Raw genomic sequence first — 26,194 nt, forward strand, 5'->3', positions numbered from 1 at the left:
CTTGTGTTTGAGTGTCTCTTAACAGAATAATCATCCAAGGATTGATCCATCAACACAACTATCTGCAACTAACAAGGAGTTACGGCCAAAAACACCATTTGTGATGAGTGTCGATCGACACTGAAATGGTATCGGTCGACGCCCCATGGTAACCCGAAAACAGTTAATCTTTTCCTTACAATTTTCAATATGTTTTGTTTCTTTTAGCTTTCCTCTTACTTGAAAACACTGGGGACAATGTCGTTTAAGTCTGGGGGAGGTTAGTACTAACTACTAACATAGTTTTGGTTTTTAGTGTATCAAAATCAAATTTTGTTTTTATTGAGTCAAATTTTTCAAAATTGTGTTGGGAACTATGATTTTTCTTTTTAGGTGTATTGCCTTGGTTGATTAATGCTGCAGATTGAATCCACTAATCCGACTAATGAAAAATCCAATGGCTGACCAGTAAACTAGAGACATCCAAATTTCCAACGGAATTCATAAAAGCCTGAGGTAACTTCTGCACTTTTCTTTTACCTCATCAAGAAGATTGATGTTCATAGAGCTTGACTCCTTGTTCATACCTGACAAGTAAGATTTTCAAAAGAAAATGGTACTCCTCTCCCTTATTTAAGTTGAAAAGATTATTCCTGAGAGCTTTATTTAGAAAAAAAAAAGAGAATAAAAGATGAGATGATTTTGATCAGTTTAGAGAGGGAGGTAAATTACCAGTGACCTCATTATTCTACTCTTGAGTCAAATGATCACACAAAGCTTGGAAACGAGGGGTAGGTAAATTACCGATGACCCCATTATTCGCCTACAACTTTGAAAAAGAAAAAGAAAAAAAAACAGCAAAGCAAAGCTCAAAGGAGGATAATAATATNTCTGGGGGAGGTTAGTACTAACTACTAACATAGTTTTGGTTTTTAGTGTATCAAAATCAAATTTTGTTTTTATTGAGTCAAATTTTTCAAAATTGTGTTGGGAACTATGATTTTTCTTTTTAGGTGTATTGCCTTGGTTGATTAATGCTGCAGATTGAATCCACTAATCCGACTAATGAAAAATCCAATGGCTGACCAGTAAACTAGAGACATCCAAATTTCCAACGGAATTCATAAAAGCCTGAGGTAACTTCTGCACTTTTCTTTTACCTCATCAAGAAGATTGATGTTCATAGAGCTTGACTCCTTGTTCATACCTGACAAGTAAGATTTTCAAAAGAAAATGGTACTCCTCTCCCTTATTTAAGTTGAAAAGATTATTCCTGAGAGCTTTATTTAGAAAAAAAAAAGAGAATAAAAGATGAGATGATTTTGATCAGTTTAGAGAGGGAGGTAAATTACCAGTGACCTCATTATTCTACTCTTGAGTCAAATGATCACACAAAGCTTGGAAACGAGGGGTAGGTAAATTACCGATGACCCCATTATTCGCCTACAACTTTGAAAAAGAAAAAGAAAAAAAAACAGCAAAGCAAAGCTCAAAGGAGGATAATAATATAATAAGTCTGGGGGAGAGGAAGAATACCACATGTTGTAAAAAGATATATCTTGCTTGCTATGGTATAGTACGAGAATGAGTCTAGAAAGTTCTTGACATTGATCAAAAATATGAGACCCACCAATGAAGGCTTAATGGAGGAAGTAGTGGAATTTGGTTTGAATTTGGGATGCTACGAATGTCAACGGAGAAGTACATGGTGGTTCGATTTGGATTTATCTGCTAAGCATATGGATTATGGTTTGGATGATCATGGCATTATCTTAGAGAGAAAATGAGTTTCTGTGTTTTCAAACCTCTTTCACAGGTCTAAGTTTATGTTTTGCTTGAGGGCAAGCAAAGGCTAAGTCTGGGGGATTTGATATATCATGGTTTTTACGGTTTTTAACCATGATATAAGTGTGCTTTTTGAGTCTTTTCATTTGTTTTCTAGGATGTTTTTGAGTCTTTGCAGGTTTTCTAGGACTTTGGCACATAAGGAGTAAAGTGGAGCAATCTGGATCATTTTGGAGCATAAATCTTGAAGAATCAATTTGGATTCGGATCAAAATAAGGGCATCAATCGATACCACTTAGGAGCATCGGTCGACACCCTCTTCAGCCGATGAAGAATCACAAATTTGGAAGTTTTACAAAGTTGCCCGAAGTTTTCCATATTTGCAACACAAGTCCCTGACGTGTTTTAGGACATATATATAGTGTTTTTGGATTTAGAAAACTCTGAAGTTTTATTGTAGCAAGTTTTGTTTTCTGCAACCCTGTGAGATTTTGAGAGTTTTTGGGAGAGAGATCTGAACTACTTTGAGAGAAGAATTCCTAAACTCCTTCCTAACTCTTTTAATCTCAATTGCTTATTATTCAGAATTATGTTTTGTTCTTCATTGATTATGTCTGAGTAGTTTGCTTGTTAGGTTCAGGGTTTTTCACACGGATTTTATGGTTTATTAGATCTGTTTATTTAGGATTTTTTTATCTTTCTAGATCTTCATCATAGGTTGTTCTTAATGCTAGGTCTTTGATTAGCCATCTGGATATAGATCTTAGGATTACTGATTGATATGAGAATATAATTGATTTTCCTGATAAAACCTTTTGATGAACAAAATTACTTTTTACAAAGAGATTTGATTTAGTAATTTTGTGAACAATCTAAATCGTTTTTAAAGCTGATTTTTAACATAGAATTTTACAAAGAGATTTGGATTTTCTGGTTTTAAATTTAGATAATATTTGCAGTGAGAAATGATTTATTTTACAGAAGAGTTTAGAGTCTAGATCTGATTTTTAATTGCTTGAATCCTAATTAATTTATTGATTTAATATTTTGTAATTTCCTGAGAAATTCTCTTGACCTAACTTTTTGATCTCTTGAATTTACAACAGTTTAATTTAATATTTTGCATAGTCTTTTTAATTTAAATCATCTTGTTTAGCGTAATTATAAAACTTTATAATTTATTGTGTTTGATCTTGAGTCTCTGTGGAATTCGACCCCTAAGTACTAAAGTGACCTCTTAATTTTAGAGAGTAGCTCTAGGGTAAATTTGAGCATATCAAATTTTGGCGCCGTTGCCGGGGACTCTTTGATCTACCATTAGATTTGAGTTTTTAATTTCGTCTAAATTTTTCTTTTTATTTTCTACTTACACGTTTTTATTTTTCTTCTCTTTGGTGTTTCAGGTGCATGCCTCCAAGACCTCACACAAGGAGCAACAAGACTGATCCTACTGTGAATCTTTCAAACCAAGAGTTGGGAAAACTTGAGCGTGAGAACAGAAAAGCAGCCAAATCCTTGAAGATAGTTAACATAATCATTATGGTTCGTGATGAGGATGGTGCTTTGAGAGATCAAGAGAGCCACTTGCGCAATGAGCAGGGCCAAAAGCTTGACGCAGTAGGCAACATAATTATAAAACTCTATAATTTATTGTGTTTGATCTTGAGTCTCTGTGGAATTCGACCCCTAAGTATTACAGTGACCTCTTAATTTGAGAGAATAGCTCTAGGGTAAATTTGAGCATATCAAACTGCAATCGACCGATGCCCCCTTTTGCATCGATCGACACATGCTCGACATCACGCGGAAACCCTAATTGCATTGACCGACGCCTCCACATGGCATCAACCGATGCTCCTAGGTCAAATCGTGCCATCCTCGCACTAGCATCGACCGATGCTCATGCCGAGCATTGTTTTCCCCGAAACTTCTCGCTGGATCTCCTTTCCTGCAACCACAAGAAACGATCCCAAACCACAAGAAAGCTTCCCAGCGCCTCAAACAACATACTAACAAGCCTAACAACACAGAAACAAACAGATCAGAGTAATCTCGAGTCTAGATAAGCCATGGTCATGCACTTACCTTTGCCACAGAAGGAATCCGACCCAAACACAAGAAGAAAACGTTCCTAGGAAGCTCCTACAACGATCCCAACTACAGATCTCTACAGGAACAACTTGAAATCTCCCAAAAAACCTCAAGAACTCTCAAGAACACTTTCTCTCTTCTCTTTTCTCTCAAAAACGGCTAAGGTCGTCTAATGAGACAAAAGAACGACTTAAGGGTTTTTCTCCTTTCCCTTTGCCCAAAACGCAGCGTTTAACTTAAGTCAAAACGCAGGAAATTGAGTCAGCATCGACCGATGCTCCTCCAACATCGATCGATGCACATCCCAAACCGGGATTCCGGTTCGCGGATGTTACAATTCTCTCCCACCAATTTAGATTCATCCTCGAATCTCGGACAACACTCAGCCAAGGACTCCCGTGCTACCGTCTCCATGGCCCGCACTCCTCCGACCGATATACGAAAGGTCACCTCTAGGCGATAGACTCACGCTCTAGGCATTATTTGCTCTCGACTTTTGCTCTCTCCTTTTTACTCACATGCCTAAACCATGAGTTTTTATTGGCTCCTCATCAGACCGAAGTCTGCATGCCATAATATTGGCTCATCATCGGGCCTAAGCCCGCATGCCATAATATATATAAGGGAGTCCAATACTCGTCTCTTGGGTTCCCACCCTACAACGCGCCCCCGGATCGTCATCCAAAGTCGATATACCAACCATACTCCCAAGAGTCGCAAGCAAACAATTCCGAACACGTTTGAGTCCTATCCCTATCCAGGTTTCCTTTCCGTGGCTCGCGTAAGACAACACGATGTCCTACCAACCACATATCCCCTCACTGGAATACCTCATGACCACACAAGGATCATCTCTCTGCCCAGCGGGCCGCTACAAAGGCCAAGCAAATGTCCTAAACAGGACCGCCACCAAGGCCAAACAAATATCCTAAACAGGACCGCCACCAAGGCCAAACAAATGTACTAAAAAGGAATGCCACCAAGGCCAAAAAAATATCCCAAATAGGACCGCCACCAAGACCACTCGTAGCGAAGGACCGTCACAAAGACCATCTGTCCCGAAGGACTGCCTGAACAGGCAATCTGACTAAACAATCCGCCACAAAGGCCACACTCTGGCTAAACAGCCCGCCACAAAGGCCACACAATGGCTAAACAGCCCGCCACAAAGGCCACACAATGGCTAAATAGCCCGACACAAAGGCCACACAATGGCTAAACAGCCCACCACAAATGTCACACAATAACTCAAAAGACCGCCACACACGACGCAACGACTCAAAAGTCCGCCACAAAGGCCACCCAAGCCCCCCTCCAAGGCTCTCCACCACTAAAAATGGAAAAATTCTAACTCACATAAAACTTTCTATTTTTAGCACTTTCCACTTCTGGAAACTTTCCACTTATAGATACCTCTAAAACATGAACCTTTCCTCCAACACACTGCCTCGCGGAAACTTTGTACCCCAAACACCACCTCATCTTGTTACTTAGTCGCACAACCAACCATCCCAAGCGACCGAGTAAACAAGAGAGATTGGCTGGAATACTCCATTCCCGCTCCAGCCACGAATTACAGATGGGACCAGGCTAGGCAAGCTCAAGTCGCGGCTTGCTTCTCATACCACTTCTTAACCCTTACCTTCATCCTCGCCTCAGGCTCCCAAGTCTTCTCCTCAACACCATCACAGTCTCAAAGGACTCTCATCAAAGGAATCTTCTTCTTCTGAAGTTCCTTGATCTTCCTCCCGAGAACCCTCATTGGTCTCGCCTCCAAAGTCATGTTAGGCTGAAGATCCTCAGGAATCTTAGCCAACAACTGATCATCCTCACGAAGACACTTCCGCATACATAGACATATGGAAAACCTTATGGAAAGCACGCATAACCTCAGGTAACTCCAGTCTATGTGCCACCGGTCCAACTTGCTCAATCACTCTAAACGGACCCAGATACCTCAGACTCAACTTAGTCTCAGTCAATGACCTGTTAGGACCCCACAACATGGCCATCTTGAGGTACACTCTATCTCCAACCTGAAACTTAAGATCTCTCCTCCTCCTATCGACATAACTCCTCTGCCGATCCTGAGCTTCCTTCATGTTCAGCTTGAGAACCCAAATCTTCTCCGAAGTCTCCTGAACAAAATCTGCCCCGTACATGCTCCTCTCCCCCACCTGAGTCCAGCATAACGGTGTACGACACGGCCACCCATACAAAGCCTCATAAGGTGCCATCCCGATACTCGCCTGGTAACTATTGTTGTAAGCAAACTCTACCAAGCTCAAATGATCTGTAAACACCTGTACCTTTGCACCATAAAGATAAGATCTCCAAATTTTCAGGGCAAAGACTACATCACCCATCTCCAAGTCATGAGTAGGATAGTTGTCCTCATGCTTCCGCAACTGCCGCGAAGCACAGGCAATCACCTTCCCATGCTGCATCAACACACATCCCAAACTCACTCTGGATGCATCTGTATAAACCACATAGGGTTCTCCCTGCTCCGGCAAAGCCAACACCGGAGCAGTAGTCAACATCTCCTTCAGGCTTGCAAAGCCCTCCTCACACTCCTGTGACCAGACAAAAGGAATATCCTTCCCCGTCAACTTAGTCATTGGACATGCTATGCTCGCAAACCCCTGCACAAATCTCCTGTAATACCCTGCCAACCCGAGAAAACTCGTGATCTCTGTAGCATTCTGCAGTCTAAGCCAATCCCTGATAGCCTGAATCTTCTCCGGATCTACAGAAACCCCATCTGCACACACAATGTGACCCAGGAAACCCATCTCACGCTGCGAGAAACTACACTTGCTCAGCTTAGCAAACAACTTCTGCTCCCGCAGCTTCTCCCGAACTGCCCTCAAATGCAGTGCATGCTCTTCAGGACTCTTAGAATAAACCAGGATATCGTCGATGAAAATGATGACAGACACGTCCAGAAACTCCTGAAACTCGCTGTTCATCAATCTCATAAACGCAGCTGGTGCGTTAGTCAACCCAAATGGTATCGCCACGAACTCATACACATACCTCGTCCTTTTACTTGACGAACAACACCGATGCTCCCCACGGTGACTGATAAGATGTAAGAATCCCCAATTTTCTTCCTCAGCTTTACTAGACTAATAATCAAGTATGCTGACATCAACTCACCACCACCCGGATATCCACACCTCTTGTCCATCCAAGAACCTTTAGTAACTTGCCTCTTAGGGAAACTTCCACAAGATAGCTTATTAGAAAATTAGCTTTTCGCTTAGCAATTCTCCACATCAAAACATCAATACGAGCGTAATAAAACAAAAAAGTACCATACGTTCGCACATTCTGACTCACCGCATCAAATGCTTTGCAAGCCGCCAACTCAAACCACTTGCCTTATTTCCCTCAGCAAGCTTACCAAAACCTTGAATCTAGCAACCTTGTCCATCTCCAATGAACGTAATCCAACATCTTCGCAACGGTTAGATTATCCTACCATGAAGGCTTCTCCTGAACTTATATATCTGGCAAACATGCCTTTCCCGGCTCAAATCTGCTGCAATTCCCCTTCCTGGGACTCCAGCACCACCGGCCTCATAATCCTGGCGCTACAACCACACATTCATAACCGCTCCGGTCAATAAAACCCTGGCCCATTGGTCATCACATCTAAAACCCAAGATTAAACCACCGTCAATCTCTCGAGGTCTACATTCAATTGGTTTGTTTATACTCACGTCCTAGGTATTGCTTGCTCCCAACTTTCCACCCTTAGGTCACAACCTTCGAGCCATACCGATCTCACTCTCAGACCACCGTCTTTGAGTTATACCGTCTCACTCTTGGACCATAATCCTCAAAATCTCGGTATCAGAGGAACTAATCATCCCCTTAGGAGAACATCATCACCTCTGCCACTCTCGGAGCCCACAACCCCTCGAGCTATCTGTATTCTGGGAAAACCACCATCCCTTCAGGAGCAACAATCATTAACGACTATAAACATCTTTTGACCAAATGTACCTCTTGTGGTCCGAGTATAACATTGCAATGTTACACCTGCCCACTCAACTTCTAACATCCAACTGGATTAACCACCAAACAGCAAAATATCTGCTCCAAAAACATATGTCCACCTATCCACCTCTCTAGGCTCAATAACTGTCGCGAAGAATCTCGCACCAATCATCTACAACTGTTCCATCCTTCTAACATAAGATAGAAAAATCCTCAACCTCCTCAGCCCTCGGCTGCACCCCGCCACATGCGGTACAAATGGAGCCTAGACTGGTACCCCTCACGGTCACCGCTCCAACAGCACGTCAACAGATCCGCCAAGCGATCATCTCGACCCTGGGCTTCACCCGCTCCAACCCCACACCTGGGTTCCCAGCACATCCGGCACACTCACCGGCTGAAACCCTCTCTGGTCCCTCCTGATACGCTTGCGACCCTCTAACATACCTCCTCGTGGAACTCTGGACCACACACTCGTTGGCCTCGGGAACTCGCCCGACCACGGCCACGACAACGCCCACGTACACGACAAGCAACTCAAACACCTTTAACCACTGATCTTCCAAGAACAGAGCCTAACAAGCATAGAACAAATGAAAACCACACAAAGAAACATAACAATAACTCACCGTGGAATCTCATTGAAGGCTCGAAGAGGATGTTCTAGGACTCCATGCCACACACAATTGACTAACTCACATAATCAATCAAGACATGCAATCCCAACATCAACAACAGAAACCTAGTGAACCCAAACCTAGAACCGTAAGGGCTATGATACCAAACTGAAACGACCTGACCCGTTTTTTTAAAAATAATAAATAATAATAATTAAAACACTACAACTAGTGGTCCAATACCCACCTAACCACAAACACAACTAACAAAGGAAAACAAATACCAATAACCAATAAATAATCCAATCATAATAATGATCCAAACAGCATAAACCAGAGCACCAGGATTACTAAACAACATTCTAGGACTCAACTCTAGCAACCTAAAAGAAGCCAGACAACCAAGCGAACCACTAGAACATCCTCCTCTTCATTGCCTTGATTCCACGATCACACCTTGCCCTTACCTGCATCACAAACACAAATTGCAATGCATGAGTATTTTATAAACACTCAATAAGGCAATCCTCCCATCTACTGGGCTATACAGACAAGCAATAGAGATACTCTAACCATCAAATAACAATCAACAAACAAACCAGGCTCTGCATCGACCGACACAAGGCTTGCATCGACCGACACCATCAGGGACCAACATCGACCGACACAGGGTATGCATCGATCGACACAAGGTTCAACTGCATCGACCGATGCCCCCACTTGCATCGATCAACACATGCTCGACATCACGCGGAAACCCTAATCGCATCGACCAATGCCTACACATGGCATCGACCGATGCTCCTAGGTCAAACCGCGCCGTCCTCGCACTAGCATTGACTGACGCACATAGTGCATCAACCGAAGCTTTTCGCCGGATATCCGTTCCTGCAACCACAAGAAACGATCCCAAGCCACAAGAAAGCTTCCCAGTGCCTCAAACAACATACTAACAAGCCTAACAACACATAAACAAACAGATCAGAGTAATCTCCAGCCTAGATAAGCCATGATCATGCACTTACCTTTGCCATAGAAGGAATTCGACCCAAACACAGGAAGAAAACGTTCCTAGGAAGCTCCTACTACGATCCCAGCTACAGATCTCTACGGGAACAGCTTGAAATCTCCCAAAAACCTCAAGAACGCTCAAGAACACTTTCTCTCTTGTCTTTTCTCTCAAAAACGGCTAAAGTCGTTTAATGAGAGAAAAGAACAACTTAAGGGTTTTTCTCCTTTCCCTTTGCCCAAAACGCAGCGTTTAACTTAAGTCAAAACGCAGGAAATTGAGTAAGCATCGACTGATGCTCCTCCAGCATCGATCGATGCACATCCCAAACCGGGATTCCGGTTTGCGGATGTTACAACTGTACTTACACATTGATTTAATCAAGACGTTGTTAGGAAATTAAGAAGATGTCTTATTATATAAAGATGTATATTAAATGATATCCTATATCAAATAAAAACCTTTAGTACGCTAGAAAATCATGAACAACAAAAAACCAATACAAGCCATGCGAGATCGGAAAATCTTGCTAACAAAAGAAAACAGGGTATCATGAGTGATGATCAGATTGCTATGATAAAAAAAACACTTGTAGATTAACCTCATATAATGCTGGATTTAACTACGCTTCAATATGGGTAGATAAACTAAATCCGTGTGTAAGTACAATATTTATATACTTCTACACACATATCTTCGATTACTTCCATCTATCTGACTATTTTCACATCTATGAATAATAAATATCACATTATTTTAAAATTTTCATTGATTTTCATTGTCTAACATAGTTTACCAAAATACAGGTTTCACGAATTACAACTTTGTAACTTAGACGATGGTAAAGACTTTTATTCTATTTCTCTTATACAATTTTGGATGACGAATCTACGTACTACCAATATTTGTTTATTCCTTCTTTTCAATATTTCAATTTAATAATGTTGTAGTATTTTTATATTTTAGTTAAATTTGATTTTCTTATTAGAAATTTATAATACTTTAAAATAAAATTTTCTATATTATTTTGTTTTTATTTTTTATTTTTATTTTTTATTTTTCAGTTAAACATATGTAAGATTATTTATTTCTTCCTTTTAAAATATAAAAATTTCTTATGTTGTAATATTTTTAAATTTTTTATTTTAGTTTATAGTTTACTAGATGAGGACCCGCCCGATGTGCGGATTTAAAGTTTTATAATTGAAATTAAATTTATTAAAAAATTTGTTGTATGTTATATATAAATTTTATTTTTTGTTATAATACACTGATTTATATCCATTTACAAATCTTTTATGTATGTTCTATTAAAAGTATATTTTTTATACCTAAATGTACTCTTGTATGTTACAAAAATATTCTTTATCACCATCTAGAAACTGTCTATATAAACACATTAAGCCAAGTATATTACTTTCACTTCTGCATACTTTTTTAATTACTAAAATTGTTGGCTTAAAAAATATTTTGAATAAAAGATATATTACATAATATACTAATCAATGATGTATCATCACAATAATGTATGACCACCATGGAGAAAACATCGGCTTCGCCTTCATCCCTTATGGAGAGAACCTTGCGTCCAACCTCCTTCACCATGGAGAGAACTTTGGCTCCGCTTTTCTCCCTTAGAGAGATAACCTTGCGTCCAATCTCCTCCACCTTCCTCCCTTGCGGAGATAACTTTGTGTCCAACCTTCTCTACCATTGAGAGAACCTCGGCTCTGCCCTCCTCCTATGTGGAGAAAATATGTTCACGTCTTTTTGCTATCTCAAAATGGCTTGTTCTGCCAACCAATGAAAGTAAAACCAATTTTCTAACTTCACAAAAAAATCTTTTGATAGTAAGTAATGTGAAATTTCTCAATGCATTCGTGATAGTAACTATGCTAAAGTGAAAGTAAAATAGTTGGCTTAATGTGTTTATAGATAACATAATATACTAATTAATGATGTATCATCACAATAATGTATGACCGCCATGGAACAAACCTCGGCTGCACCCTCATCCCTTATGGAGAGAACCTTGCGTCCAACTTCCTCTATCATGGAGAGAACCTTGGCTCCGTGAAACAACCCGACCCATTTTTTTTTTAAATAACTATAATATATAATTAAACACCCCATAATACTTAATTAAACCATCAAACCACAACCATCATTAAACCAATAACAACCAATATGCACAGCAGATTCCAGCATTAATAACAGGAACATTCCTAACCATTCTAACCAACAACCTAGCATGCTACTAAACCAGATTCCAGCATTAATAAACATAACCAAGACCAACACACAACGAGACCCTAGATAATCCTCCTCCTCATCGCCTTGATTCCACGAACAAACCTTGCCTTCACATGCACCACAAACCCAAATTGAGATGCATGAGTATTGTCATAAACACTTAGTGAGGCAATCCTTCCATCTACTGGGCTATACACACAAGCAACTGAGATTCCAATGTTTAACAAACAACAAACAAACACAACAAACCAGGAAATCATGAATCACACAAGTTGGTGTCGACCGACACCAGATAGGTGTCGATCAACACAGGCCTAAACATGGTGTCGACCGACACCCATTTGGTGTCGATCGACACCGACCCCACAGACACGTTCTGCTCGAAGCCGATCGTAGAATCTCCATTCCCAATCATCTCCAATCCATCCCAAACTCTCCCAAATGCTTCAGGAACCTAAGGAAACATGAAAACAACCAAAACACGTAACCAAAACACAACAAACAACAAAGAACAATCATAACCAAGGAGATCTCAGGCTTAGATCAGCCATGGTCAAGCACTCACCTCTTTTGCAGGAAGATTCTGACTCAACAACGACAAATCCAACCCTTAGAAGCCTTCTCATTTGTTCCTAGCACAAGGTCTTCACTCCACGGCAACAAATCTCTCAATCGAAGCCAATAATCTCACAAAAAAACCTCCAAACTCTCTAGAACACTTTTCTCCCTCTAACTCTCTCTAAACGGCGACAAAACACATATACCCTCGACCTGGGTCTCTTCTCCACTTATATACCCGGTTTAGACAAACCAAATAAACCAAGCCAACCCAAAATCGCAAAATAAAACAATCTGGTCGAACCAGAAAAGCTGGTGTCGATAGACACACCCATGGTGTCGATCGACACCCATCCCCAAATCACACTATTTGGTTCACGGATGTTACACTCCGTCTTCCTCCCTTGGAGAGATAACCTTGCTTCCAACCTCCTCCACCTTCCTCTGTTGGGTAGATAACCTTGTGTCCAACCTTCTCCACCATAGAGAGAACCTCGGCTCTGCCCTTATCCTGTGTGGAGAGAAAATGTTCACGCCTTTTTGCTATCTCAAAATAGCTTGCTCCAACGACCAATAAACGTCAAAACCTTTTTCAATCGTCAAAAAATCTTTTGATAGTAACTAATGCTAAATTTCTCAATGTATTTGTGGAAGTGTCTTTGAAACACCATAATGTAGCCTCTGTCTCTGTAATGCTTCAACCGCCACATTGTTTAGTGCCCACCTTCCCAAGTGGGCCCTACATCTATTCCCGGCTTGTGGACCAACCCATATTCGATGGCCGGTTTGTTATGTGTGGAAGTCTTTAAAAACTTGATTACCAACCTTACAAATCAACAAATGATATTTTCCTGTGTTTTGTCCTCAATCACACAATTTCGACAATAACTTCCAGAAAGGTCACCCATCATGAAGTTCTCTCAAGACCCTTGACTGAAAAAATAAGTGCATTTTGGTGACGTATGTGGCTAAATCAATTCTTTTAAACATTTCTGCTAAGCTGGGTGTCAGAGTCTTTGAGCTCCTCTAGATCTATCAACAACGATTTTTTTTTTCAATATATCTATCTATGTTTGTTGTACGCTTGTGTTTGATTAGCGTATTTTATCAATTCATTAGGTTGATGAGCTTCTATTCGTTATCTCCCTTTGGGATTGAATAAATAATGGTAACAATTATGTTTGCTAAAAAAAAAGGTTTATGACCAACCAATCAAGGTTGAGAAATTGAAAAACAAATTAATTTGGCATAATTAAAGAAACAATAGAAAATTATAAGCATGCTAATATATGAATCCCAAATCATTCAAAGATTAAAATACAAATTAAAACAATCTAAAAATACTACAATAAATTTTAAAATACAGTATTAGAAAAAGAAGAATCATATATTAATATTTTTTTTGGTCAACATAGTAATCTTACCTATTCCCAACTGAAATAGGAGAAAGTAGTAGAAAATTTTGGTTTAAGAAAATAAGAAAAAATTACCTTCCCATTAAAATATATTCCCAATTAAACAAAGTTGAAAGCAATGTTTTGAATAAATTATTTAAATATGAGGCGGTCTTTGATTATATAGAAGTGAGTACAAAATTTAGAATAAATAATTAAAAGTATATTTTCCTTAATCCTTTTTCTATTTTTTAATAATTAATCACTTAAAATTAAAAATAAGTAAATAATATTATAATTTCGAATTTTATGAAATATATATATATATATATAATCTCCTTATAATTATTTTAAAAAACTTTGTTTTTTTTTCTAAATTCTGAAATTTTTTATAATTATATTTTTACGTTATTACTATTTTTAAAAACAAAATATTTTCTTTTTGTTGTAATCAAATTCTTTCTATTAAATATTTACACATTTCAAAATCTCAGACTGATAACTTGACACATGTCAAAATCTTGTTAATGACTAACTTTCAAAACCCAACTTTATATAATAAGATATCTATAAATTATCTAAGACTCCTATACCATCATGGTTATAATTTTTTTTGTTTAACTGTCTTTTAATTTCTCAAATTTTATTGGGTTGGTCATAAACTCATTGCAATCCTGTAGATATTTTTTTTTTCAGTTTTTCATCCAAATTTTTTTTTTGAGTAAACACTTTAAATGGTGAAACAAACTGTCACTAAAAATTTTATTGGTGAAAATAAACTATGTCAAAGTGAAAGTAAAGAGACAAAAAATTCTTTAATTTGTTCACAAATACATTTTGTAGGTGGTGATAAAGAGCGTATTTTAAAATAAAATATTTTAGGGTGTAAGAACACTTTATTAGTGATAAAACATAAAGTAAAATTGTATGTTGTTTCTAATAAGATGACGCTTTGACGGGTTGATAGCATGTAAAACAGTTTTTATATAAATTATTTAAAGTTTTAAAATTTGACAATAATAATATTCATAATGGTTAATGTTTGAAAAATATTTTGGTGGTTGATAATTTAGCTTGAGGTTATTTTAAGAATTGTAAAAATAATTTTAAAATAAAAATAATATAAATTTGTGTATTAAAAGTAATAATATCTATCTTTTTATTTTCGAAAAATATATTTCACTTACAAAAATGTTTATATATTTTTTAAAATTTTAATTTTACTAAATAATTTTAAAAATTGCACGATTTGCGGGTCCTAATCTAGTTATTAAGATTTTTTAGTAAAAGGAAATACTTTAATCTATAGAAATAAAATAAATATATACAACGTCCCACATCGGATAGAAAAGTTTTAGACAATGTTCACAATCATAAGAAATAATATTAATGTGCTTCCAACTAAGAATGAGCTGGTAGCTTGATTTGTCAAGCGTCCAAATTTAAGAGTTATATTCAGTTTAATCCGATGTTTTATTGAGCAAAATAAAACTGTTTAAAAGTTTCAAAACATTATATTTTTAAAAATTGAAAATTATAATATTTTGAAACTTTAAAGTTTTTTAAAAATGTCATAATTTTTAAATTTAAAAGGTTTAAAATATTGAAATTTTATAAGGTTCAAATATTATATATATGAAACTTTATATAATGTTTAAAATTTTATAAATACTTAAATTTCATAGAAAGTTTAAAATACTATAAATATTTAAACTCTAGAAAAAGTTATAGTATCATTATTGGTTTGAGAAGTTTCCAGAAGTGTGGATCTACAACCGAATATATGGATGAAAGTATCAATCAATAATTGTATACATGTAGTGGCTATGTTGGTCTTCATGAATTGCACATATCTTACAAGAAAAAGACAATGTTTTTGGGGTTGGAGTTTGCTGAGAATAAGGTGTGTGTAATTTAAAACAAAAAGTAAGTTGTGTGGTACTTTAAAACAAAAAGGTTTTGAATGATTATTCAGAGGAAGAAAGGAAAAAAGGAGACAAGAAAAAGAAAGAATAAGAGTACAATTAACGAAGAAGCGGATGGTGAAAGTAACGATGACAACTAAAATGCAAAATTGACAATGAAAATGAGAAGAAATAATATGAATATTAAAATGAAAAAAACATGAAGACATAAGTTGTGGCGTTCAACTGAATATGATAAAAAATTGGTTCATGATTTGTTTAATCAGATTTGATTATTAAACACAATTGATTTTTATATTTTTTTTGAATTATGTATTTGAAATAAAATTATTGTTTTAATAGTAATTTAAAATTTTAATAAGATATTATTTCGTAATTATCATCAGTTGTATATAATTTAATCTAAATATATCAAATAAACGTAATGTGGGTTCAAAACGTATTATATACAAATTAATAAGAATCTGCATATTTGACAGCTATAGTGTGCAGTGGTGCTTCAGACTTCAGCTATGAAACTCAGATTTACTAGCAAAGATGGTCCAAAAAGTCATGAACTTATGTTTGAACATTAAAAAAACATATGCATTGGGGGAGGTTTGACTTCTGTTTGAAGATGCAGTTGTTTTGGAATATTCCCATCAAGTGCAGGATCAAGTGGCTTTCAAAGTCCTTGAAACTTTCGGTCTTTTTGGTTTATTCTTTGGGTATTCTTTTTGTGTAGACCCCTCAAGTTTGTCTTGTTGGTGTTGCTAATGTAGGCTAATTAGTATCAAGAGACTTTTGTCTTCATAGTATTGTAACCAATAGGTAAGTTGAAGACCTTAATATAATTTCAGATGACAAAAAATAATTTTTTTTTTTGATACAAACTCTCCAACAGCGCCTAGTTGGAATGCAATTGTAATTCTTTATTATTATTTTTTTAAATAATTGTTTTATTAACTTTCTTTTTCATTTGTATTTTGTTAGTTTGTGACTTTTTGTCATGGACATATGTAATTCCAACTTAAAATAGGTGAGACTATCAGCATGAGATTAATTACAAAGGCGGTTCCTGCCAGGTCCCCCAAAGTACAAGTGGGGTTCTTCCATATATGTTTTCTGGTAAAGCTTTGTAGAGTAACAATTTTTCTCATCAACGTATTCCGATAGATATTTAGGGTACTTGATCTGCAAGGAATTGTCCATGATTCTAAGGTTGGTGTGGTAACAAGCTTTGCCATAGAGGTAATTTGCCCATTGTCCGCTCCCCATTGAAGTTTCTGTGTGTGGCTTCTTCCCTATGTTAGGGCTATGGACTTCTCCACCCCACTGCACACCGGTTGCTCTGTATTTGAGGCTGTTAAACAATGTACCTGGCCAATAACCCATTACGTTGTTTCCGCAAGTCAACCACCAGTTCCCACTTTTTGGATCCTGCAAATTAATACCGTCGACGGTGAAACATTATTGGGGTATTCACCAAGACAAATATACGAAAAGTGTTTCAATATGTTTTAATTATGTGAGGGACTTTTATAAACTAGAAAATGTTACCAGGAACACGCTAACGGTGATGATATATTGCTCGTGCGAGGTTCAACGGCTGCACCAAGAGCAAAACTTTTAGTTGTTTGCACAAAACCCGCTCATAAGAGGTTGATGCACCCTGTGCTTTTGTATCCATCTTTCTGCAAATCCAAATAGATCAAAGAGTAGTTATAAACTCACATAAGGCATTTAAAAATGTTTCAAAGTTGGTAAATGTTTTTATAGGTGTTACTCACAGTCCATGAGATGAAGAGACGTGTGCGGTAGTCTCCAAAAACAGCTGGATTCACCTGAATAGGTTTATTGTCAATTAGTTAACGGTTTAGTTTTAAAGCAAAGTAACAGAACGTACCATCCAACCAGCTTCTAGGCTCTCAAAAATATCTGAGACACCACCAACTAGCCATATCTGAGCAGAGCTGTAGTCGCTAGCCTGAACCCTTGGAGGGTTCCAAACATTTATATCAGATTGGGCTCCCACAAAATCGGATCCTATGGTGACAATAAATGCCTCCTGTATCATCAACAAAGAATAAGTGTTTTTAGTTAACCGGATGAAGATTGTTTATTTTCAGATAGTTTAACATATGTTGTTAATTTCTCGTTAATATATTATGTTAAATTATGTGACGTTAAGTGGCGGTTACTTTTGTTTTTTTTAGTTTTTTTTTTATTTTTATTTTTCTTAAATGTGTATTTCGATTTTTGTTTTTGTTTTGTAGAACAGAAAGAACGTGCTCTTTCTTTTACCTTTATTTCTTTTTTTTAGCATTGTACATGTCTTTTTTTTTTGGAAAAGAAATGTATCAATTAACATGATTTTATTTTTATCGGAGCTCTAATAGTTTTTGACGAATAGCTTTTTTACAATAATTAATAAGTTTGGAAAATAAATAATTTGTAACTGATAAATTTAAAATATTTTTGTGAAAATATATGGTGGAACACCTAAAATTTAAATTCATGAGTTGTTTAATTGAGATTGATTTTAGGACTATTTTAACTAAGATCATGAGAGGTGCGGTAGAGTAATTAGGATTTTATAGCATAAATATTATTGGTTTTGATATATTTTGGGAACTAAAAAGTAATAATTGTTTTTTACGGTAAATAAGATATCTGATTTTTTTTTTAAAATAAATTGTGACCAAATTCTTATTTTGTTTTTGGATTTTTTTTTTGTTAATTACTAAATTATGAAAATAAAATCTGATGTGGAGAGAGAGAGAGAGAGAGAGAGAGAGAGAGAGAGAGAGAGAGAGAATAGAAGGAGTGATGGGTAATATGTAATTAAACTTGAGAAAAGTATATGAGTAGTAGAAAGTAGGTGTTGTTGTAAATAGTTTTGGAGAAAGTGGGTGTGGGTGCAAAATTCCCATGAAGATTCTATTAGTTTTTGATCAAAAAAAGGCTTTTAATATGGTTTAGTTTTGGTAACTAGATGTCATAACTTCACTGATTAATTCATTTTTAACAAAAAAGTGCTCAATTCAATTAATTTTATTTTACTGCCAAATTTGGAAATATAGTTTTGAAAATTATCCGAAAATTTCATGGTATAAGTTGTTTTACCATATAACCGAAACCTCCCCAGTTAAAAAAGAAAATCAGAAATGAAAAAAAAAATGAGTAGCAAAATAAAATAAATTAACTTTCTTTATTTAACACCTTAGACATTGTACGTACCGATCGATAGTATGCGCCGACTTGGTTTGTTTTCTCAGCTGTTATATTGAAATTACCCTTGCGCTGAAGTGCGTTGTCGAGATAACTATATCTATGAGGAGGTTTTCTCCCAAAACGAGAAGGTGAAGAGGCTCTGCTTATGTCTTCTTGACTAACTCTACGAACCGGTATTGTCCCAGTGGGACAGGTTCCAGATTTTAACCAAACCTGATACGTTATTTGTATTTGTTCTGAAGAACCGTTGTTTGGAATTTTAGTCTTCTTTTCACCAAATACGACACTCGGTTTCATCTGCATGCATAAATGTTTAAGTTTTTTTTTATTTTTTTTTGTTAATAAGCTAAGCATGCATGCCTATGTATAAAGGAACAACTTACACGTAATTTGAGCATAAAAACTAAATAGGTGGGTGTACAATTTGTTTACCTGAATCTTATGGTTCCTTAAAGTGGGATGATCAAAGGCATGTTGTTTGTAGATATCTATACAATCTATTATATCTCCATCTTCACTCTACAATATATGATCGAATTTGGGAACTCGATCATAAACGAAAAAAATATACACAAGATGTTATATATTTGCATTCAGGTTCAGTCCATACCTTGATGGTCTTCAACGCAGGCTTATTAAGAGCCTTCAATTTCATGTCGATATCTAAAGAACATTTCCCATAGGCTTCACTGTAAAAGCCAAAAAGAATCACAAACATTAAAAACAATCTCATCTCGGTCTTTCTCTTGTTTTTTTCTTTCTAGATTGAAGGATGTAGACTTGGACCTTCATTCTAGATTGAATCTTGAACCTTCATACTTATAGAGTTCACAAAAGAAAATGGTTATTTTTTAATTAATATTATTATTATAAGTATCCACACACAAAGATTGAAAAACGGAAACCTCATATCTACTTATTAAATAATCATCTGCAGATTTGGAAAATATTTGGTCAACTTACCAAATATATTTGAATGCTTCTATAATTATTAGCTACTCTATTTTGTTTTGACTTTTGACCTTTTTATTTTTGTTGCACCCAAATTAATGCTTTGACTATCTTTTTTAACAGTTACTCATATTTAATCTTTTTTCGCTAATTTTCCTTTGAAATTGATGCTTTCTTTTGATTGACATATCAAGATATAATTATTCATTTCGTTTCCCAGTTCCACACAAGACTTTATCATCCTATTTTATGATATAGTAGATTATGATTCGAGGTGTATCGTGGGATAATTTTTTTTTAAGTTTTTTTTGTTAATGTGCTATTTTAACTCGTATTGAAATATCATAGTACTTATATAATGCACAATAATTTTTCTTTACTACAATCCTAATTAAATCATCTTGATTCGACATATTTTATATTGATGTTGTTAAAACATTAAAATGAGGATTTAACTCGTATTGAAATATCATAGTACTGATAGTTTATTTTTTAATATTATTAATTCAATCCTGTAATGTTATATAACCCATCATGTAATATATCTCGTTTGTGTAATTTTAAAAATTTAATATGTTTAAATATTTATAATTTTAAATTTTTATTATGATTAGATATATTAGTTATAAATTACAAACTTCTAAAATTTTTATAATTTACTATATACAGTAAATTTACTATATATGTATGTTGAACACATATTTTTTTATATTAATTAAGTAATAATTTAAAATTTTCAAATCACAATATATGCAGGAAAAATACAACTTTTTTATTAACTTTATGTATTATATGATAATTCACTACATTTAAATTTTGAAATAAAAAAGAGATGATATGAGAATAATTGTTTTAAATCTGGAATAAATCTTTTAAATATCTATATTAATTATAGAACATTATATATATATATATGTGGATATTTAACATATTTTAATTGTGTTTGGTTATAAAGATAGTAGAGCAAGTTAACTAAAGTTGTTTGGATATGATTATAAGCATTAAATAGCATTCAATGTAAAAACTTTCCAAAAAATATTTTTGAGCAAAAACTGCTGCAAAAATACTAGTATAGATATTGCATAATATAAAATATTAAATTAATCTAAAAGTTATATATTTTTTTTGAAAACATCATATATTCTGAAATAAACAATCTCATCTAAAACATCGTATATTACGAAACTAAAAGAATACAAATTATTTTTTCCTTACGTTTTCATCTGAAACATCTTATATTACGAAATTAAAAAAAGAAATTTTTTTAAAATTAAGGGGGAAAAAGCCAAAAAATACCTCATCTATTCTTTCCTTATGTTCGCCCTATCCGCCAGCCATTCTCGAGTCGTCAAGAGAGTTCCCGATCTCCGGCGTTGGTGTAGCAATGGCTCACCGGCGTCGGACCCTGCCTCCGTTTTACTGCCCTTCAAATCCAAGCTCGGCGTGTTTCAAGCTCTCTCTCAAACCGCAATTCCTGTTTTGGTTGAAGCGCTACTCCCGCCATGGTCTGTCTTCTCCGTCCGCTCCTGGTGTTTGTCTTACCGGGCCCTCTGATTCTTCTCTGGTTTTTGCCCAGGTATTGTCGTGTCTCTTCCCGGATCTGGATCGGTTTTTCTCTTGTTTGGGCAAACCGTTCTATCAGACTAAGCTGCTAGTCTCCGTCAGGCGATGTCACGGCCTGGGTTTTTACCAGCTCCCCCTCCCCTCTTATCCTCCCTTCCGTTTCGCCGTCGTGTCAGTTTCTCGGATATGATACGTCTTGTGCGGAGACCCCTGAGGTCGAATTATTGGTGGGCTTGGTCCAATACTTCTTGAAGGATTCTTTCCAGAGATTTCGTTCTCTGATGTTGTCAACGACTTGTCAGTTTGGTGCTCTGTCACCTTTGTCTCTGCAGCCCAATTTAGGATTGTCTTGCTTCCCTCTGTGGAAGTTTCAATCTTGTGCAACATCTTCCCTTGTGGTTTGGTGTTGTCCAAAGTAACCTCTCATTTTTGCACTCTATTGTTATCAAGGATCGAGTATTATGTGATTTTAGTTATTGTGGAAGTGTTTGTTGGAATATAATCCAAGTCTTACATCTGAAGTTTGATAAAAATATCATTAATATATAAAGGATTAGGGTCAATCTACTAATTGCCAATTGGTTTTGAGTTGGAAACCCACAGTAAAGTCTGAATTTAACATGGTATCAGAGCCCAAAGTTAAAATTCTGGTGGACCTAGAAAAGTGGATACGGACATGCCTCTTGTTAACCCGAGTAATGGGGGCCCAAGAAAGGATTTATTATCGGTCCAAGTTAGATCGGTTCAAGATGGAGTTATCATCTTGAGGAGGCGTGTTGTTTGAGACTGTTTTATCGGTGATTAGAGATGCATCTGCTGCTTGAACTTCAGAAACACCATTTTTGTATGGGCAATCACGGGGAAAACCAAAATTGTCTTTTGAATCGTCACTGTATAGAAAAAAATTAAACTTTTAAAATTTGTCCACATATATAGTTCAAGCTACCGCCAAATAGAGAATACTTACATAATTTTTGGTAGATTAAATCTTGGACTCCCGGTTATCAGGTTGAAGTTGGGGTAGGTCCGAGAACTATCGGGTGGTCTTTCTCCACTGCGAGAGAGTTTGTTCCCAAAACATTGACGGAAAAACTGTTTTCACTCTGTGGACAAAAATCCGAGATTTATAAGCTGTCCACCTTAATTATCACATACAAACTACTTGTGAAAAGAGAAAAAAACTTACAGAATATCCGGATTGGGACTTTCTGGAATGAGGATAAAGTTAGGAATAGGTTGGATCGTAGAGTTGTTTATCTCCAGCGGTTGTGTTGATTCCCAAATCATTGATGGGAGAACTGTTTTCATTTCGGGTCAACCTAAGGGGACAAAAAATGAGTACAGATACGGCCAGGTACATTTGGTAGAAACGATTAGGGTAATGATGTGTGTTGTACTTATATGTGATTTTGGACCAAGAAATCGACCGAAGCCAAATTATGGTGAGGTGAATTTGATTGGTTGCTTCCATCCATGGTTTCAGTTTAAGATTTGCATGAGGATATAGAGAGAAGAAAGATGCTAATCCTAACGGATGCGAAAAGATAGAGTGAAAGTGAATTGTATTGTATAGTACAGTTCTGCTTCTATCTCATAACTTTAATTCAATTTGACTGATGTGCACTGGGGTGTGAGAAACCGAAAAGATCCGAGAGAGGTTTCTTTATTAATAAAAAAAAGTAAACACTTTTCTATTTTTTTCAATGTTAAAATCGTCATTTTGATAGACATATATGGTACATTAAGAAAGGAGTTTTTGTATGTGGTACATGGAGAAAGATTGAGTTTCGAATGTGACATAATTGTTAAAAATCTTTATATTTTTTTTTTGGATGTGTCCTCCTTATACTGTCTGGGTCACGTTCTGTTCTATGCTCATTGGTAGTCACATCAATTCAGACAGCCGGTCCAACAATCTTCAATTCCTCATCCATCTTCTTCCTCGAAAGGAGTAGATATTTGCTCGAGATAAACAATGATTATTTTTGTATTTATTTTCTTTTGGCTTAGTTCAGTTTCTTACTCTTCCGAACTCAATGTTATGAAAAAGTACACAATGACTATACATTTTGTGAAAAAACTATTTAAAGAATGTTGTTGTAATATTTTAAGAAGATTCATTATTAATTTCCTTATATTTATATATTTTAGATAGAAGAACTCTTTGCTAATCATAATTTCATTTCCAATTTATATGTAAGATTAATAAAAACCAGAATGACCATTAAGAAAATCAAGAGGAGATTAAGGACAACGAGGATTCTGGCCAGGTCCTCCAAAGTAAAAGTAGGGCTCTGACTTATATGTTCTCTGATGCAGATTTGTAGAATAACAGTTGTACTCATCAGCATATTCGGATAGATACTCGGGGTATTTTATCTGCAGAGAATTGTCCTTGATCCTGATGTTTGTGTGATAACTAGCTTTGGCCCACAAGTAAGATGCCCATTGTCCACTCCCCATTGAAGTCATTGTGTGCGGATTCTTCCGCACATTAGGACTATGGACTTCTCCACCCCACTGCACAGTGGTTGAGCTATGTTTGAGGTAACTGAAGAGTGACCCGGGCCAATACCCTATCACGTTGTTTGCGCAAATCAACCACCAATTTCCATTGTTTGTATCCTGCAAGCACTGTCGATCATTAAAACATTTTAGAATAAAGAGCATACATGTCAGGTGTAAAACATATTATTAGGAAACTATAGCTTCAAACTTTTGATTTGTTGTAACACCAATTTTTGGGGCATTAACCAAATCACATACAAAAAAACAGTACAAAACTTTAATCTTGCGCAAAGTTTTGGGAGATGATTTTATAAAAAATGTTACCAAGAACATCCTGGCACTAAAGTAATATTGTGTTTGCGAGGGAGTCGAAACAGGTTCTATTGTTGCACCTAAAGCAAACATAGTAGTTGTTTGAACAAAACCTGAGCATAAGAGGTTGAAGCACCCTGTTTGATTATATCCATCTTTCTACAAATCCAAATAGGAAGACTAGTTATAAACTCTTGAGATGCTATAAATTTGGTAGTTGTGCAATGATGTACTTACAGTCCAATAGATGAAGAGACGTGTGCGGAAGTCTCCAAAAACACTTGGATTCACCTAAAATAGGTTTATGGTGTTAAATTTACTATTTACTTCAAGAACAAGACATAGTACACTTCTAGGGGTAGAAAATGTACCACCCAACCAGCTTCTATGCTTTCAAACGTATCTGAGAGTCCACCAAGTAGCCATATCTGAGAAGAGCTGTAATCGCTGGCCTGAACCCTCGGAGGATTCCACACATTTATATCGGATTGAGCGCCAAGATAATTGTACCCTAGGGCAATAAGGACTGCCTCCTATATCATCGTCAAACCATAAGTGTTTCTAATTAACCATACAAAGGTAATTATAATGGTTATATTTAGAACCTAATTGCGATTAATTGAAGCCATTTGATATTAGTTTTTCTTTTTTTTTTCAAAACTTGAAATTATAATGTTGTAGAAATCTTTACATCAAAATTAAATATTCGATAAATTATAAAATCAGAAACTAAAAATGATGCTACGTACCGATATAAACTTTGGGCGGGGAAGGATTACTATTTCAGCAGTTATATTGAAATTGCCCTTGTGCTGAAGAGCGTTGTCCAGAAAACTGTATCTACGAGGAGGTTTTTTCCCAAAACGAGACGGTGAAGAGGCTCTTGTTATGTCTTCTCTACTAACTCTACGAACTGGTATTGTCCCAGTAGGACAGTTTCCAGATTTGGACCAAATCTGTGACGTTATTTGTCCATCAGAACCGTTGTTTGGAATAGTAGTCCTCATTGCACCAAACTCCAAGCTCGGTTTCATCTGCATACATCAATGTAAATTTTCAACAAACAACCATAGGTCCAAAGCAAAATAGAGAAAATTTTACTTTATGAAAATTTAACTAACAAGTTAATTAGACTAATTTTTTTAAATAAATTTGCGGACTCTGCAAATTTTTATCTATTTATTTGTTAATTTTTATTAATATAACACGATGGGCATGCCTGCGAAGTGAATAATTTAACTTGTAAAGTATTCGAGGAAATAGGTGTGTGTATATAATTTGTTTACCTGAATCTTGTGGTTTCTTAAAGCGGGATGATCAAAGGCATGTTGTTTATAGATATCGATACAATCTATTATATCTCCATCTTCACTCTACAAATAATGTACAATCGACATTGTGAACTCATACGCCAAAAATATATATACACAAGATGTTATATATTTGCATTCAGATTCAGGCAATTACTTTAATGGTCTTCAACGCAGGCTTATTAAGAGCCTTCAATTTCATATCGATATCTAACGAACCTTTCCCATACGCTTCACTATAAAAGCCATAGAGAATTGCAAACATTAAGAACAATCTCATTGTGGCGTTGTTTTTTTTGTTTTGTATTCTTTTTCCTAAGTTGAAGGAATAGATTTATAGAGTTTATAACACCAAATGATGTAATAAAATTATTATGGTAAGATATTGAATATTCACACACAAAAATTGACAAAACGGAAACCTCATAGTTAGTTATTGACAATTATCTGCAGAATTTGCAAACATATTGAGTCAATTTTTTTTTTTGTGAAATTCATAGCTCAACTTACCAAATATGAATGCTCCTGAAATTACTAGTCATATATTTTGTTTTGCTTTTAAGTTGGTGAAAAACATAATTAAGTTTAACATATATGAATGCTCCTCTGACTTTTTTGTTTGTTTTGGTTTCTTTTTTACTGTTCTTTTCCCTAAATAATTCTTTGGTAATGCTTTAATTTGATTATTAAAGATAAGATTTAATCCTTCTAAGTCAA

The 26,194-nt window shown here is 35.8% G+C and overlaps 1 protein-coding gene and 1 pseudogene across 1 annotated transcript; both read right to left on the bottom strand.

Moving 5' to 3' along the window:
- Positions 16,659 to 19,566, bottom strand: LOC104738201 (annotated as a pseudogene).
- Positions 23,592 to 25,757, bottom strand: LOC104736620. Its single transcript, XM_019234823.1, has 7 exons — positions 25,635 to 25,757; positions 25,454 to 25,540; positions 25,082 to 25,201; positions 24,539 to 24,700; positions 24,405 to 24,458; positions 24,180 to 24,326; positions 23,592 to 23,972 (listed from the first exon to the last, which is right to left on the bottom strand). Exons 1-7 carry the CDS (start codon positions 25,755 to 25,757, stop codon positions 23,592 to 23,594), a joined length of 1,074 nt encoding a protein of 357 aa, XP_019090368.1.

The sequence above is a fragment of the Camelina sativa genome, chromosome 13 (assembly GCF_000633955.1).
Source record: "Camelina sativa cultivar DH55 chromosome 13, Cs, whole genome shotgun sequence".
In the NCBI taxonomy this organism is placed as follows: Eukaryota; Viridiplantae; Streptophyta; class Magnoliopsida; order Brassicales; family Brassicaceae; genus Camelina; species Camelina sativa.

What these genes read in the sequence shown, in the direction of transcription:
- LOC104736620 (XM_019234823.1), bottom strand. Translation starts at nt 25,757, where the DNA reads ATGAGATTGTTCTTAATGTTTGCAATTCTCTATGGCTTTTATAGTGAA. An exon ending in GCATAGAAGCTGGTTGGGTG is followed by an intron (nt 24,459 to 24,538) that starts GTACATTTTCTA and finishes AACCTATTTTAG; the next exon opens with GTGAATCCAAGTGTTTTTGG. An exon ending in TTAGTGCCAGGATGTTCTTG is followed by an intron (nt 23,973 to 24,179) that starts GTAACATTTTTT and finishes CAGTGCTTGCAG; the next exon opens with GATACAAACAATGGAAATTG.